The sequence below is a fragment of the Amphiprion ocellaris genome, chromosome 3 (assembly GCF_022539595.1).
Source record: "Amphiprion ocellaris isolate individual 3 ecotype Okinawa chromosome 3, ASM2253959v1, whole genome shotgun sequence".
NCBI classification, from domain to species: Eukaryota; Metazoa; Chordata; class Actinopteri; family Pomacentridae; genus Amphiprion; species Amphiprion ocellaris.
The window spans coordinates 19,516,678-19,530,612 of record NC_072768.1 but is presented as its reverse complement, the minus strand read 5'-3'; the positions used below and the strand labels follow the sequence as shown (position 1 = coordinate 19,530,612).

Genomic DNA, 13,935 nt, shown 5'->3' with positions numbered 1-13,935 from the left:
TGGTGCTAAGCTAAAAAATAATGCATAGGACAGAAGCAACATATTTACATTGGATATGGCTTTATATAATTTGTGATGTGTAATGAGCATCATGAAAGTTATCATTTGCTAGATATTCAACACAACTTGATATAAGCCCTGTGGGATTGTGGCCCTCAGAAAGAATGTACTTACTGCTCCTATGGAAGCTTCACTAAGAAATAACCTTAGAGGGGAGGTTGTTATAGCAGAAAACAAACCCATCAACATTTTAACAGGGTTTTGATGGAGTGTATGACACTTTAAATTGCTTTAAGATAAATGTTGTTTAGCAGAACTAATTATTTTAATAATGCTAATAGCAGTTATTCATATCCCTTTGTCATCAAGGCTCAGAGTGAAACTATTAGTAATCTACCAACTTATTTCATACATGTTCTGCCTACGTCACCTCTTGATAGTCTAATGAGTCATTTTGCATGCAATGCCCACATTACCATTGCCCACATGCATTCCTTTCAGTGTAATTGGATAAAGCTTAAGATGAAGATACTCAACCTTTGCCAGCTGCTGCTCCAAAGTGTCAGGGTTGCTCCTGTACTATCAAACAGATCTCTCATCACGGATTCTAGAGGTGTTTGATCTTACTTTGGCATGTATGCTTCCCTACTTGCCCAGTCGACTGCATGCTGTACAGCCTATGTGGTCTCCTCCGTAAGATCATCTATCATCTCAACAGCAGCCTCTGTGCTCTGTGGTTCCCCTTCAGGAGTGGACCTCAGTTTGTTAAAAGTCATCTGACTACAGCTGGATCAGCTGCTACTCCATTAAACACTTCTTCAGATGACATATTCCCTGTAGCTACTCAAGTTCTATTAAAACTTACCTCACATACACATACACTGACTCCCACTAATCAGTCTTGCCAGTGTAGTTTCGAAGCTTTTACATAATGACTTCATTATTTGTCTCTGACTGGCCAATGCCTGGAGTAAGTTTCCTGTGGTATGACTAATGGTGCTAGATAAGGATAGCCCAGATGGTGAAAGAAACATTGTATTTTCTTCTCTTAATCATAAGCTTATTTAAGTCTTCAGATTGAAACAAAGTATTGTTTTTTTTAACAGTGTCTGCACTGATGATCAATCAAATGTATGCTGCAGTAGCCAAACAAAAGAATGATTCATCAAGAAAGCTGTTTACTGAAAGCACTGCTGACGACATTGGGTATTAATAACTGCGACAGTAGGTTTAATAGCATCTCCAGTACATTTTGTGTTAATGCTGTACCACAGTATGTTTAATCCTAGTGCTTGCTGACAATGACAAAATACTTTTGTACTTAAGATCCACCAAGATTTGACCAAGAATTATTTCTTGAATCAATCTTTTGAACTTGTGAGTTTAGGAAGGCTGATCACTTGCCCCGCCCTAAGTTTGTTAGTGATTCAATGATGAATCACTTAATTTCGTTGAGCCTTATACAATGAACTCGTTGAACTAGGTCAAATCTACTAAAGCTGAATTGCATAAAGCATGTTATATTCTCGCTGTATCATTTTATAAAATATGTATTCCCCACCCAGTTAAAATTTTGTAAAGATTGTGACTGGGCAACAAACATGACGCAAGCTGCATTTGAGTATTTTTTACACAAACTGTATACTCTGTACCATACTTCAGTATTTCCTGACTGACATTTTTGAAGCATGCACTGATTAGTTAGTTTGATGATACACATTAGCGGTCAACCCATATTTTTTTTTTAAGGGACGATACCAATATGGATTATTTGTAATCAAGGTGAACAATTTTTGGAGCCAATATAGATTTTAAGTAAAAATGAAAAATTATTTGTTTTTGTTTTGCATATGATTAATTAAAAAAGAACTTTTCAGCATTTGTCAGTATAGTGTTAATAGGCTATTGCTAATGACGTGCTTGCTGTAGACAGGACATTGCTCAAGACCACAGAGCCACTAGAGAGAAGAAGCATCAGGCCCAAAATAGCACATTTTTAAATTAATTTATTTTATTAGAAAATACTGATACCAATAATCAGAAAAATGCTGATATTGGATCCAGTCATCCACTCATGGCCATCCCCGTTATTGTTATTAAAAGTAGCTGAACAGTCGTCACAGCTACTTTAGCACCTGCCCAATCTGATCTCTCAGATGTTGGCCTGCTCCTCATGTTCCTTCTCTTCTATTTGTATCTCTGCCACCTGAATATTTTCCGTACATTTCAGATCATTTTCAAGGTGCTTAACTTCCCATCATCCTTCTCTCTGTTTCATGTAACTTTGCACTCCTCGTCCATGCTTTCCTTCTAGGTTTTTGTCCTTTGAGCCCAAAGAACTGTGAACTCTTAAATATTCCACTCCTCCATCCTGTCAAGAGCTCGGCCCCATTCTGTCTCTTTTTCGAACTTCCCTGCTTTTCTCTCCTCCTCCAGCTTCAGCTCCAGTCATCGCTTCTTTCTTCCACAAGTTCCTGCCTCTTCTCCCACTTTATAACAAGCCATACAAGATTGGAGTTTTGCTGTCAGTCTCAGATACCTGGCTAATGCTATACTAAAATGGGATAGTTGGGTGTGCTGTATTGATTGGAATACATGCATCCCAAAGATTTTTTTTCCGCCATTAGTCCCTGAAACTAAACTTACATTTTTAGGAGCATGGCCTTCTAATACAGGCTGTAAGTTTAGTGTGTAAAGGTGTTGCTGTATCCTTCATATTGTCTCATTTACATACTTAAAAGTATTTGCATTCAACTATAAGAGTAACTGAAGTTTTATTGTACTTCTAGCAGTGCTTCCCCAAATTATTAATTGAAGTGACAGTATGTAGCAGAAATGAAATATATTATTCCCACCTATATTTTCATGAATGCTTAATCACCTGTAACTACTAATTGCTGTGTTTTTGTGACTTTAAAATGAGCACTATAGAGAAAGCAGGTCTTCTTCCATGGAGCTTGACATGTTGCGCTGCCAATGTTTCTACTCCAATGCAGAACATGCAAGCTAAATACTGGTTCTATAGTGGGCTTTTTGAATTTTTATGATAAAGTAGCAATCAACATATGTTCAACCTCGGTGTTAGATGCCACAAAATCCTATGCACTGGTCCTTTGAGCAAGTATCCTCATTAGTCATTGCGATGTCGTAGTGCACACATTCCCGAGAAAACACCTTCATATACTCTAGCAGCAACAACTGTAGAAAGCAAAGTGGAAATATGCTTTCAGCTAGCAATACTGAACATGTCACACTAACAACTTGCAAAACATCTCACCTTTGCTCCAGTCTACCATACTTTCCTTCCACCTGCTTTTACAAGCATTCTTCTGGGACCGTATTGTTGACAGCATTCACTGAGAACATAACAGTTGGTATCTAACTTATTCCCTAAGTGTGTTTGTAGTAGGTGATGCTGTTACTCGAGTGAGATAAACATTTGACGTTTATCTCAGGTGTTGACACTTGGTTTTGAGTTGAAACAAAAGCAGAAAAAACTAAAAATGTTTTTCATGCCTGAGGTTCCTTTGGTGGTGTGAGGGGAAGATGTGACAAAATTAAAGTCTACAGAAGGAATGTGCTGGAATGTGAATCCATGCCTTACGGTGTTTTAGTAACAGATGTTAAAGGGGATAGAGAGTGTTCACAAACACCTATTTGGTTTTGGTCCTTCCAATTATAAGATAGTTGATGATTTATTCGTTTGCTTGATGTTTTTTGTTTTCTTCAAGAGAGCGCATCTTTACACTGCTGGACTGTTGAGGCACAAAACAAGCAGTTTTAAATTTGTATGTATTAGTTAACAACATGAAGCTGAATTGTAAACAGTAAGCTGTTTATGATCTGTCTTCAAGCCTATTTTTTGTCCCACTCGCTTGCACTAATCTCTATTGCTGCTCAATAGAAATCCATGTTCATATAAAATAAAATATGTTTAGAACTTAGATGCTTCATAGGTTTCTTGATAATGTGAATTGTTCTTAGACAGACAGGTTGGTCAGTGATTTACACATTGTGAATCAGTTCCACAAGTCATTCTACAGACTTTTTGTTTTGGTTGGCAGATGAGGGGTTAACTGTGGGGTTTTTCTGACTGGAAGCAGTTTTATTAGCCAACAGTGGGCGTGCTCTTCTGCGCTGGCAAACACGCATTACCTTAGACAGGTAAGAACTTTCAAAGAGGGAGAAACAGAAGAAGACAGAGAAAGAACACATGCAGGAAAGTGTCTTCATTCGACACAACAGGACGGCTTGCATTACTTGAGAACTGCTCTACCTAGAATGTGATTTTACCTTCGTCTTCTATCCAGAGTTTCCAGATGGGAAGCTGTGTGAGCCAGTACAGCGGGTAAGCACTGAAACTCTGGTCTTTCATACATTTCTGTGACCCCCTAGGTCATTTGAAGTCATGTTGACTGAGCAGGGAGGAGAAGTTTTGAGATTAAATGGTTCGTGTTTTGGATGAGAGGTTATACATTTCTTGCAGCAGAGGTCTGAAAAACACTGAAATGCATTGAGGCCGCTTCTTGCTGTCTGAACAAGTCAGGTCCTGACATTGAAATGTGTAGCAGCTATAAAGGTATTTATTGTGTCAAGGGCCTCTCAAGGTGTGTATCCACACTGACTGTTTTGTTCATACAGGATTAGATGGTGGAGATGTCTTCTTTGTTTCATGGTCTTTTGGACAGTTTTATAGCTGATTGTAAACCGTTTACAGTTTGCGTCTGTCAACAGTAGTTTGTTGTATCCTTGTATAAAGTAAAAAACAGGGAAGAATATAAGAGGAAATTGAGTTGACATGCACAGGTCAACCAACAGCAGATTTCCATGTCAAGCTTAATTTCATCGTAACACAATGGACTGTGTGCTGTTTTGTTTTCAATTATAATGTACTCAGTTTTTATGCCTCCATCTATTCAGTTTACTTACTCTTTGTTTTCTAGTTGGCTCACAACATTGTTATGGCCCTTTTATTCTAAATGTCTACTGACGGCGAGCTGGCAAGTGCTAAAGTGATGCACTGTGGCAACTTAGAAGCTATTGATCGACTCTCTTTAAAAGAGACACAGAAGGCTTATGGCCTACAGAGACAGATCATAAACATGTCAGATGTGATGTTTTCCTCCAACACAGTGCCCCAGGTTACAGACAGACACATGAGCAGCTAGGTCTTTTCTTCAAGTGCTCACTTTTCCATTCCTTTACAGAGAAAATATTGCAACAGTGTGCTTATTAACAATATCTTTGTCTCCCAAATGTAATAGTAAACCCAGATAATACTAGTAATTAACTTAACTTTGAATGACTGTAAAATGTTGTTATAAATGCAACATAACATAACACATAAGAACCACTGGAAAACCTTTAATTTTTTGGAATATGAGTCAGTATTATTTTTCAGGTGTTTGTTTCATTTACTTTTTTTGATATATTGACAATACCTAACTCTTTTCGCAAATGACTATATTACTTGATCATTTTTTACTGTCTTCTGTCAGACAAAACTTATAATAAAGTACAATAATAAATATATGTATGTTTACACAAAGTGTGGCGATGATAAATGTTAAGCTTAATTTATTATTTGTGCCAGAATATGTGCCTCAAATGGCACTTACAATCCTTTACAACTATAATCTGAGCACACAGCAAGGCTTTAGCACTTGATTTTGCACTCTTCATGACTGGCTGTGAATGTCTGACCAGCAGTTGGTGACACAATTCATTTTACTAGTGAAGTAAATGTGAGAAAATGTGTGCTTCAGTATATTAAACTGGACAAAGCCTTCTATTAGTTCTGCCTGTATCTTGAACTGTACTTTTAGGGACTTGTGGTTATGATCACATAAATCATTAGTCATGTTGGGAATATTTGTAACAACATTACAGTCAAAGGAAATGACACATCTGATTTGGGATAATACAAACATTGCCAGTCAGACACACCCATGACAATGCCTGTGGCTATGAAACTAACTCTGAACTTTTTGTGACCCTGTACCCATTTTGTTTTGTTTTTGACAGTAAGTATGCCAGGTAAAGGACATTCGTACTCAGAATATCTGCGCCAGAATAGTGAACAATATACCACCAGAGCAGTGTCTGAAATTTAGAGCAGTTGGCGGGGGTCAGCCAGTTGTACATATGTGTAGCAGGCATTTTGTGTTTTATATTGTGGCAGCTAAAATCCACAGTAGTGTAGAATATCAGCCAACCTGGGTGGCCAGAACCCAGGTGGCCCAAGGCTGTAATATCTCAGACAGGTCAAATTGAAAGACTGGCTGAACTATAATCAGATCAGGGGTCAGTAACCAGGAGTGTCTTATTTACTCTAGTGTAGACTGATCACAGAGAGCTTGAGGTATATTCCAGAGACACGCAGTCACAGATGACAGTGAATAAATATTAGATTTCTTTTATTGTTTCTTGTTTTAGTGGAATTGAATTAAAAGAAATCCAGTATGGAACAACGTGGTTTTGTAATCTTAAACTCTTGTGTTCTTGTGCCACTACAGATAGTCATTATGTCCTGCTTCAGCTTGTTTTCATATGTAAGCTATACACGTATTCTGCATAGAAATGTGGCATTGTTATTACATGCTTAGTGTTTTCTTGTTGTTGTGTTGCATCTTTGGCAACATTTTACAGATGGGGCACTTGACTGTTAAGTTTTCTGACAATTGTTTTGCAATGAAGAATTAAAAAAAATATATATGTTCTATTCTGTTTGTAAATGAGCAGTTCTTTAGGAGTCAATGTTTGAACTTGTATCTGAAACAAAATAAATCAGGAGATTATGCTTGCTAGTTGTAAACATTGGACATTATAACTGAAACGCAGTCAAACTAGAATCACTGCAAGCTATTACATTCATAACCTGACTAAAGTGTGTTTGTGTGTAAAATCTAAGCTTGTGTCTGTCTGTGTTTAAATGTGTCTTGGTAATGTAGGGGAATGTATATTGTGTCACCTGTGTACATGCATGTTAGCATGTACATCCTTGTATGGGCCGGCCAGTTAATATGGACACGATCCTAATACGAAACTGCACCATAGCGCTGCTTGAGGTCAAAATCTCAAAGTTGTACCTTTAAATACAAGGTGGTTTCTCACCTTGTCAGACATGACAGCAAAGACAGTATAATAATATGGTGATGCTCTTAGGCCCCATGGGGAAATTGTGTTTCTGTCACTTCCTGAAGAAGACACATACAGTATGTGGCAGATTGCCTGTACAACTTGCATCTCTGACAGAAACGAGCTGCAGCATACAACAAGTCTCTTCATACCTTCCCCGGGGCTTCCACACTGTGATTGGTGTGATTGGAGTAACTCTGTACAATCTGAGCTGTCACAGTGATAACACACTATGAGTAACTGTAAGATGACCCACATATCTAGCACCCACAACTCAATTGGACCAATGTCAGTACATTATGAAGACATCATCTCCTGTTGTAATGGAAACGATATATACTCTCTTACTGAGGTGACAGTTTCTATAAGTATTGCTGCCTGTCAAGACAAGGCTATCAGTTGTATTTTGTTTGTCTTATCCATTTTAGGCTTTCTGATTCATGAGCTTATCCTGGGTGTTTAAATGAACTCCTTGAGCTTTCTTAAGTTAAGAAAAAGAAAAACACTAAGTAATGAAGCTAATAATCCCACTGAAGTCTGCCACCTTGTCATCACACCTGTTATCAGTGTACTGTGGCAAATTTAGATGAAATACATCTCACCTCTTCAAACACCTTAAATCATTGCCACCTACAGTCACAGGGCTCTTCAGAACATATCACGCTCCACTGTGGCCTGTTTTGTCTTTGTCTCCCACTTTGCCTCAGGCACCATATGTGTTGTTGCATATAAAACGCATCAGATTTTAAAAGACCGACACTTACAGCTGTACTGTCTCCAATTTATCACTTGCTAATAAAGATGGGGTGTGCTGATAAAGTGAAGCACAGGCTGATTTTAAAGATTGAAACAACTGACCAGATAAGAACATTGTTGTGTGTAATGTGTTCATATCTTGTGATGCTAGATACAGCTATGTGTCACAGTCAAAATGAATGATGGCAGATAAGTCCTTACCAATAGCAGTTCATTTATAATCCTGCAACACCGTTGTCTTTGCAAACAAAGCCCCATAATATCGTCCAGCTTCTTTTGTGACTTGTTTTGCTGATATTTCTTTCAAGAATGAAGCCGTGTCATTAAGAGTGCAATAAACAAATCAAAGCAGTGGGGAAAAACTATATGTAACAAGAAACAAGTTAATGGAGCGAATATTCCACATTTTCATAACTAAATGAGCCATGCCTCTCTCCCTGTCATGTGCAGCCAGATACCAGTCAGTGCCAGCAATGCCAGGGATCGGGAGTTACCCAGTGCCACCTCCTTGCCTGCCAGAGTGAATCTGGGGCTGCTGCTTGGGGAGGGCGAGGAGAGCCATGCCAACCAGGTTGCCCCTCCAGCTTCAGCCAGCGAGGGCAGCACCAGCCTCGGAGAGCCTGAGGAGGATGGGAATCACTCTCATCACTCTCACTCTCCTGCATCCAGCCAATGCAGTGCCACTTACAGCAACCTAGGTAAGAATACCACATGCAAGATGTAGATGGTCCCTAAAACGGGTCTATTTGTAGCTTTGGGTGAGTGCTGTAGACAGGTGGCATACAGTTTAAAACCATGCTTATTGTGTTGTGTAGGCAAGTGTGGTTGCTTTTATTGTCCAAACTAGCAGCTTTTGTCTGTGTAGAATGGATTTTCTGCCTTGTGTTACAACAAATCTTTCCATTGCATCTTTAAACTGATTTTCATCTGGATTTTGTGTCGCTGTGTTCCAAAAACGTACAGAAAAGGTGAGGAAAAAATATAAAGAAGCTGCTGATCATGCACCAAACTCAGATCAATGGAAAGCTGTACATGCTCGAACTTGACACTGTGTGAGCTGGAAACTCTTATATATTATTTTTTAATGATAAAAATATGTTTTTGTAAGGCTTCTATTTAATATCGTTGTTAGAGTTTCTCACCAGTAGATGAATATTGCTACAACCTGTCATTCTTCAGTTTGTGCAGTTCATTCACTCTTTAGAGGCTGATTTGACTTTTCTCCTGCATCAGCAAACCTCCTCATTTGACAAGTCATAATTTATTCCCTGCTAAAACAGCTGGAGCTCAAAATCTCGACACATCTTGTCACCCACAGCCTGTAGCTTGACATCTCAGATAACTTGAAATACATTATTTCAACTAAGTGTGCAACGTTGTGTCCCTACTGTTAATGCTTCTGTTAGTGAAGCTGATTCTGTGTATGTTTCAGGGAGGGGCCCTGCTTCAACTGGTTTTTGGGGGGCTTTCATTCACATGAATGCCATTTTCTAAATCTTATCATGTATTTCCTATTCTGTCTCTTTGTGTTTGTCTCATTTATTCCTGAAACTCTTACTTGATGTGATTGATGAGTTTGGAATAGAGCTGCACTATTAACTACATGGCTGCCTTCCCACAACACAACATGCACTGTTTGACTGATCACAGTACTGCTATTAATGTCATAAAAGCTTTTAACCTTCTATATAATTTGAACCTAATTATATACTTTCTTTGTTCTCCAAATTATCCTAATTGTTTGATCTGACGTGACAATTTTGAAGTTCAGTGTGGAAAAGGTTTGTGTGGAAAAGGCGCCTCCACAACCTGAATTATTCACTTGCAGGGCTTTGACTCATTTTCATTGGACTACTCTGCAGTATCTTGTACAGTGGTACAGAGGTGTAGTAGGTGTTTTCTAGTGAATATAAACAGAATCCGTTGCAAATTAAAAGAAGACACTTTGTGTAACCTTGGACTTTCAGTATACATGAATACATAGAGTCGAATCAAGGCACAGAGAGATTCGAAAGTTAATAATTTCTGAGTTTGGTGCATCATCCTGAATGTGTGTTACATCATTTAAAGTCAAAGAGTGGCATAAAAATATCTGGACAAAGGTCTTCTTTGCTATAGGGTGGTCTGTCTACTAGCAAAAGCAAGGAATTAGTCAATAATTGGGAGGCAATGCAACAAATTCTTAACTGCAAGGCATCAATAATCTCACATATTTTATCCTAAAAAGGCAAAATCTATCCAGGACACTAATGATCTTTTTACACTTCAGTTACTGTTCCTGTGGACATGACACCATTTAAATTTTGAGGAGTATTATGCTCGTGTAATTTCCATGATGATAAAGTTCCTCTGTTACAGTCCTTTGCCCGTAGCCTGCTTTTGACTTGTTGCCAATTGACATTTCATCTTTAGACTCGGCAGCTCAGTAATTCAGGTTTGCTGGTGGTCTAACAGCGATCACATAATACCAGGCTTTCACAGGAAGGGAGAGGTAGGCACGGCTGTCAAATATTGCTCGGCACTTAAAATATGAAGCTCCGTATGTGTGGGAAAGGATCTCTGAGTGATCAAGTGGTATGTGAGAGAACAAGAAATAGAAACACAAAGTGATGGGGAGGAGAGTGTGGGCTTGTGGAACAGATGCACAACGAGGTGCTTCACTGTGTGTTTACACATGTGGATGTGTGTTGTTTAAAAGGTGTGTGGATCTACATGTTTAAAGATTCATTTGTGACAAAATGTGCGTGTCTCTCATTGTTGCTGTTGCACTAATTAGGCTTTTTTTTTTACAGTGTAGGTGCCAACAGGGCTTGCGGTGTTTGTTTGCTCAGAATGCACCCTGGCTCTTGGATAGATATATTGTGATGGTGTTAAAAGCTCCCTGGATGACACATTATGAGCTGCCTGCAGCCTAATTCTACTCTCCTTGCTGCACGCTGCTAATGAGGGACGAGATACAAATGTGTGTTTGTCTGTGTCAAACGTTGCATGTACAGTACATCATTTTTGTTGGGGGGGGGGTTGGCCTTCAAGACACACACCCGCTGCTTTAAGACACACAGCCACACAGTGCAATGCCTATTTTAAGTTCTTACATCCATCGTTCCTTTTCTACTTGTCATGATTGGTGAAAGGGAATTGATTTGCTTTTCCTCTCTCTGCTCTTCACTTTTTGCTGCAGCATATTCTCTGTTCACACATTTTAGTGTAGAATCACTTCTCAAACACAAGTGCCTCTCTCTCTGAGTCGCTATCATACAGTATACGTGCACTTGTGTTTTAATCAGAGCATCAGGCAGTAGGAGGCAGAGCGCTCACCACCTCACTCAGTGAGAAATCTCCAGTATTGGTGGGAGCGTTGAGCCTGCCTGTTGGCACTAGCGACTCCTCACTGACTGTCAGGGATGGACGCAGAGAAAAGCATTTCACTCTGCCTCCCTGCGTAGCTGCTGCATCGCATTTAACTAGAAACTTTGAGCATTAGTGGAATTGAGGTAGGCTGGTTTTACTTGTTTTGCCTCCTTGTCTGTCATTTTTCACCTCTGTCACCACCTATCTCCTCAGCATCTGTTTATTCCGTCGCTTGTTTGTGTTTTTCTTTCTCTGTCACTTCCCCTACTTTTACCGCCTCTAGCCACCCACTGTGCTGCTCTCGCTGTATTCCTCCCCCCCCCCAGGTCCTCTTTATTCTACCCACCTCCTCCATCGCTTCCTCTTGTTGCAGTGTCAGAGTTAGTTTTGTTGCAGCATAATGGCTGAGCAGTAAATCTCTGTGATACGGCAACAAGTTCCCTCATCCCCTCACAAAGAAATGTTGGGGAATCCTGGGCTCTACAATATTGACTAGAATGCTTCAATATGGCATTTTCAATAGTATTCAAATATATAATGCATGTCAAGATTAAAAGCAATGTAGAAAGTAATCTTTGAAAATTGTAAATCTTTATCCTTACTCTGCTGGAGAAGGTGTGTCTCAAACCATTTTACTGTAATTACCTCTGGAACACATGCACAGATAACACTTGCTTGATTTTAATTAATTTTTTTTTATTTTGATGATCATGTGCTGCAGGGAGGCTGTCACTTTGAATATGGGTTCACACCTAGTTTTGGACCAACAGCAGTGACAAAATAGCTGTCTGTCTAGCTATAATTTCAAAGGTCTGAGTCTCTCTCTGCTGTTTCATCTCCAACAGATAGGCACACGTCAAAAGAAGTTTAGGGTAACAACAGTGAGTTTTACATGACTAAAAAGCTATTTTCTAGTCATAGCTATCCGTATCAGTTACTGCTTTTCTGAAGTATTTTTCCAGGGTTTTATACTGGTGTTTCACTTCTGTCACACTGTCATTTTGTTACACTTTGTTTCGCTAAATTGCCAGGCACAGACAAGACAGCAGGTTAATTTCACAGTAAGATTACAGCTTTTTGTGTAGTTATGTAAAAAGTCTGTTTAATGAAAATTGCAGATTTGTGCCTCTCTCTTGAGGAATTACACACAAAAGACCACTTAAAACTTTGTTAAAATTGGTGTATTTTTATTACTTTGTTGATATTTGCTGATGTAAAAGTAGCGACTTGAATAACTGATTATTCATTTTAGTTATTTTAAAGAAAAATCTTAAAACATTTGACTGTTTCTGATACTCAGACATGAGGATTTGGTGCTTTTATCTGTTTCACAGCCTTGCACATTGAACTTCTTCTCATAAGTTCTGAGAAATTGTCATGAACTTGTAGTATTTTTGATATTTTAATTATTTTCTTGATTAATCAGTGACGCAGCATGCAACAAACCGAGTTAGTCTTATGTAATTCAGTTAAATCACAGCCACATTGCTGCACCAGAAGATCCCTACGACTGGACGAGGGAGACGCTTGCTTTTTTGGACGGATTATTGCACATTGGCGGAGGAACACATTAAATATATTCATTCCAGGGAGGATTACCAAGACTCATTTACTTTATCCTGACTGCTCTGCCTTAAAGCTTCTACTGCATTCTTAAGATGATGGCAGCGTGACTTGCACGTGGGGAGTTACTCATACAGTTTAACGAGAATTTGTAATCAGTAGCATTTGTACTGTACAAAGAGAAACGGTTTGTTCAAGAAGATGCCTTTACCGTAGGGACTGGGGAAAGTAATTCAGTAGAAGAGGTGACTTGAAAGACATCGTCGTCTAACACCCAGCAGGCTCTCAGTATAATCTTCCAAGAAATTGGGGTGTTCCCTGGTGAGTTAAAGCTGCGCAGTAGGGTTGTCTGTGACCTTGTGCACCCACTTAGTTAAAGCTACCAGGCTGTTTCATTCCCATCATGCAAATGGCACAACCCCATTGTTCTTTTCATTTTATCAGACACTTGTCTTTGACCCATCTGCCTCTGTGGTCCTCAACTCCAGAGAACGTTGAGGGACTTCAATCAACCCCTCAACCCTCCAATTCCCTCCTACCAGCATCTCAGAAAAATAAGGTCACGTCAAGCCACTGATAAATTTGCTCTCCATGCTGCCTCTTTAAGCCTCACTGCAGAACAGAACTGCAGATTGAGACAGGCAGCTGCATGGTTGCAGGAACAACTTGTGCCCAGCTGTCCTGCTCTCTGGCTTCTCCTCAGGGCCAGCAGTTCCCTCACGTGCCAGAGCACACAACCTCACGTCAGCCTCTCATCTTCATTAGAGGCAACAAGCCAGTGGGCCACTTGAAATGCCATGTGAGAGAAACAAGCAGCTCTGGGGAAGTCAAAGGTGAAAGTGTGTGCACTTGTTGGTGTTTCCAGGTTTTTTTAATATCCATTTTGTCTCCTTTGAATTCTAGCTGCTCTTTATGAAAGTCACATTCTGTCATCACATTTGATATCAGTCTTCTTTTATGTCTTTTATCTTTACAGATCCTTTTCTTTAACAGACCATAGTAGGAGTTTCAACTGTCACAAATGCTTAGAACGTCTCTTGATAGTAAAAATCACTTAAAGGACCTATGAAGTACCAAAACATTTTTTCTTGTTAGCCAGTCAAAGATTTTCTTCTAACAAGAAAACAA

The 13,935-nt window shown here is 39.3% G+C and overlaps 1 protein-coding gene across 2 annotated transcripts in view; it reads left to right on the top strand.

The window, feature by feature from the left end:
* Positions 1-13,935, top strand: part of peak1 (pseudopodium-enriched atypical kinase 1) — a 107,361-nt gene that overhangs the window by 83,946 nt on the left and 9,480 nt on the right. For both annotated transcript variants that reach the window (XM_023297263.3, XM_055009013.1), the window contains exon 4: positions 8,344-8,591. In XM_023297263.3, coding sequence (XP_023153031.2) covers positions 8,344-8,591 — 248 coding nt within the window. The remainder of the gene's footprint in view (positions 1-8,343; positions 8,592-13,935) is intronic.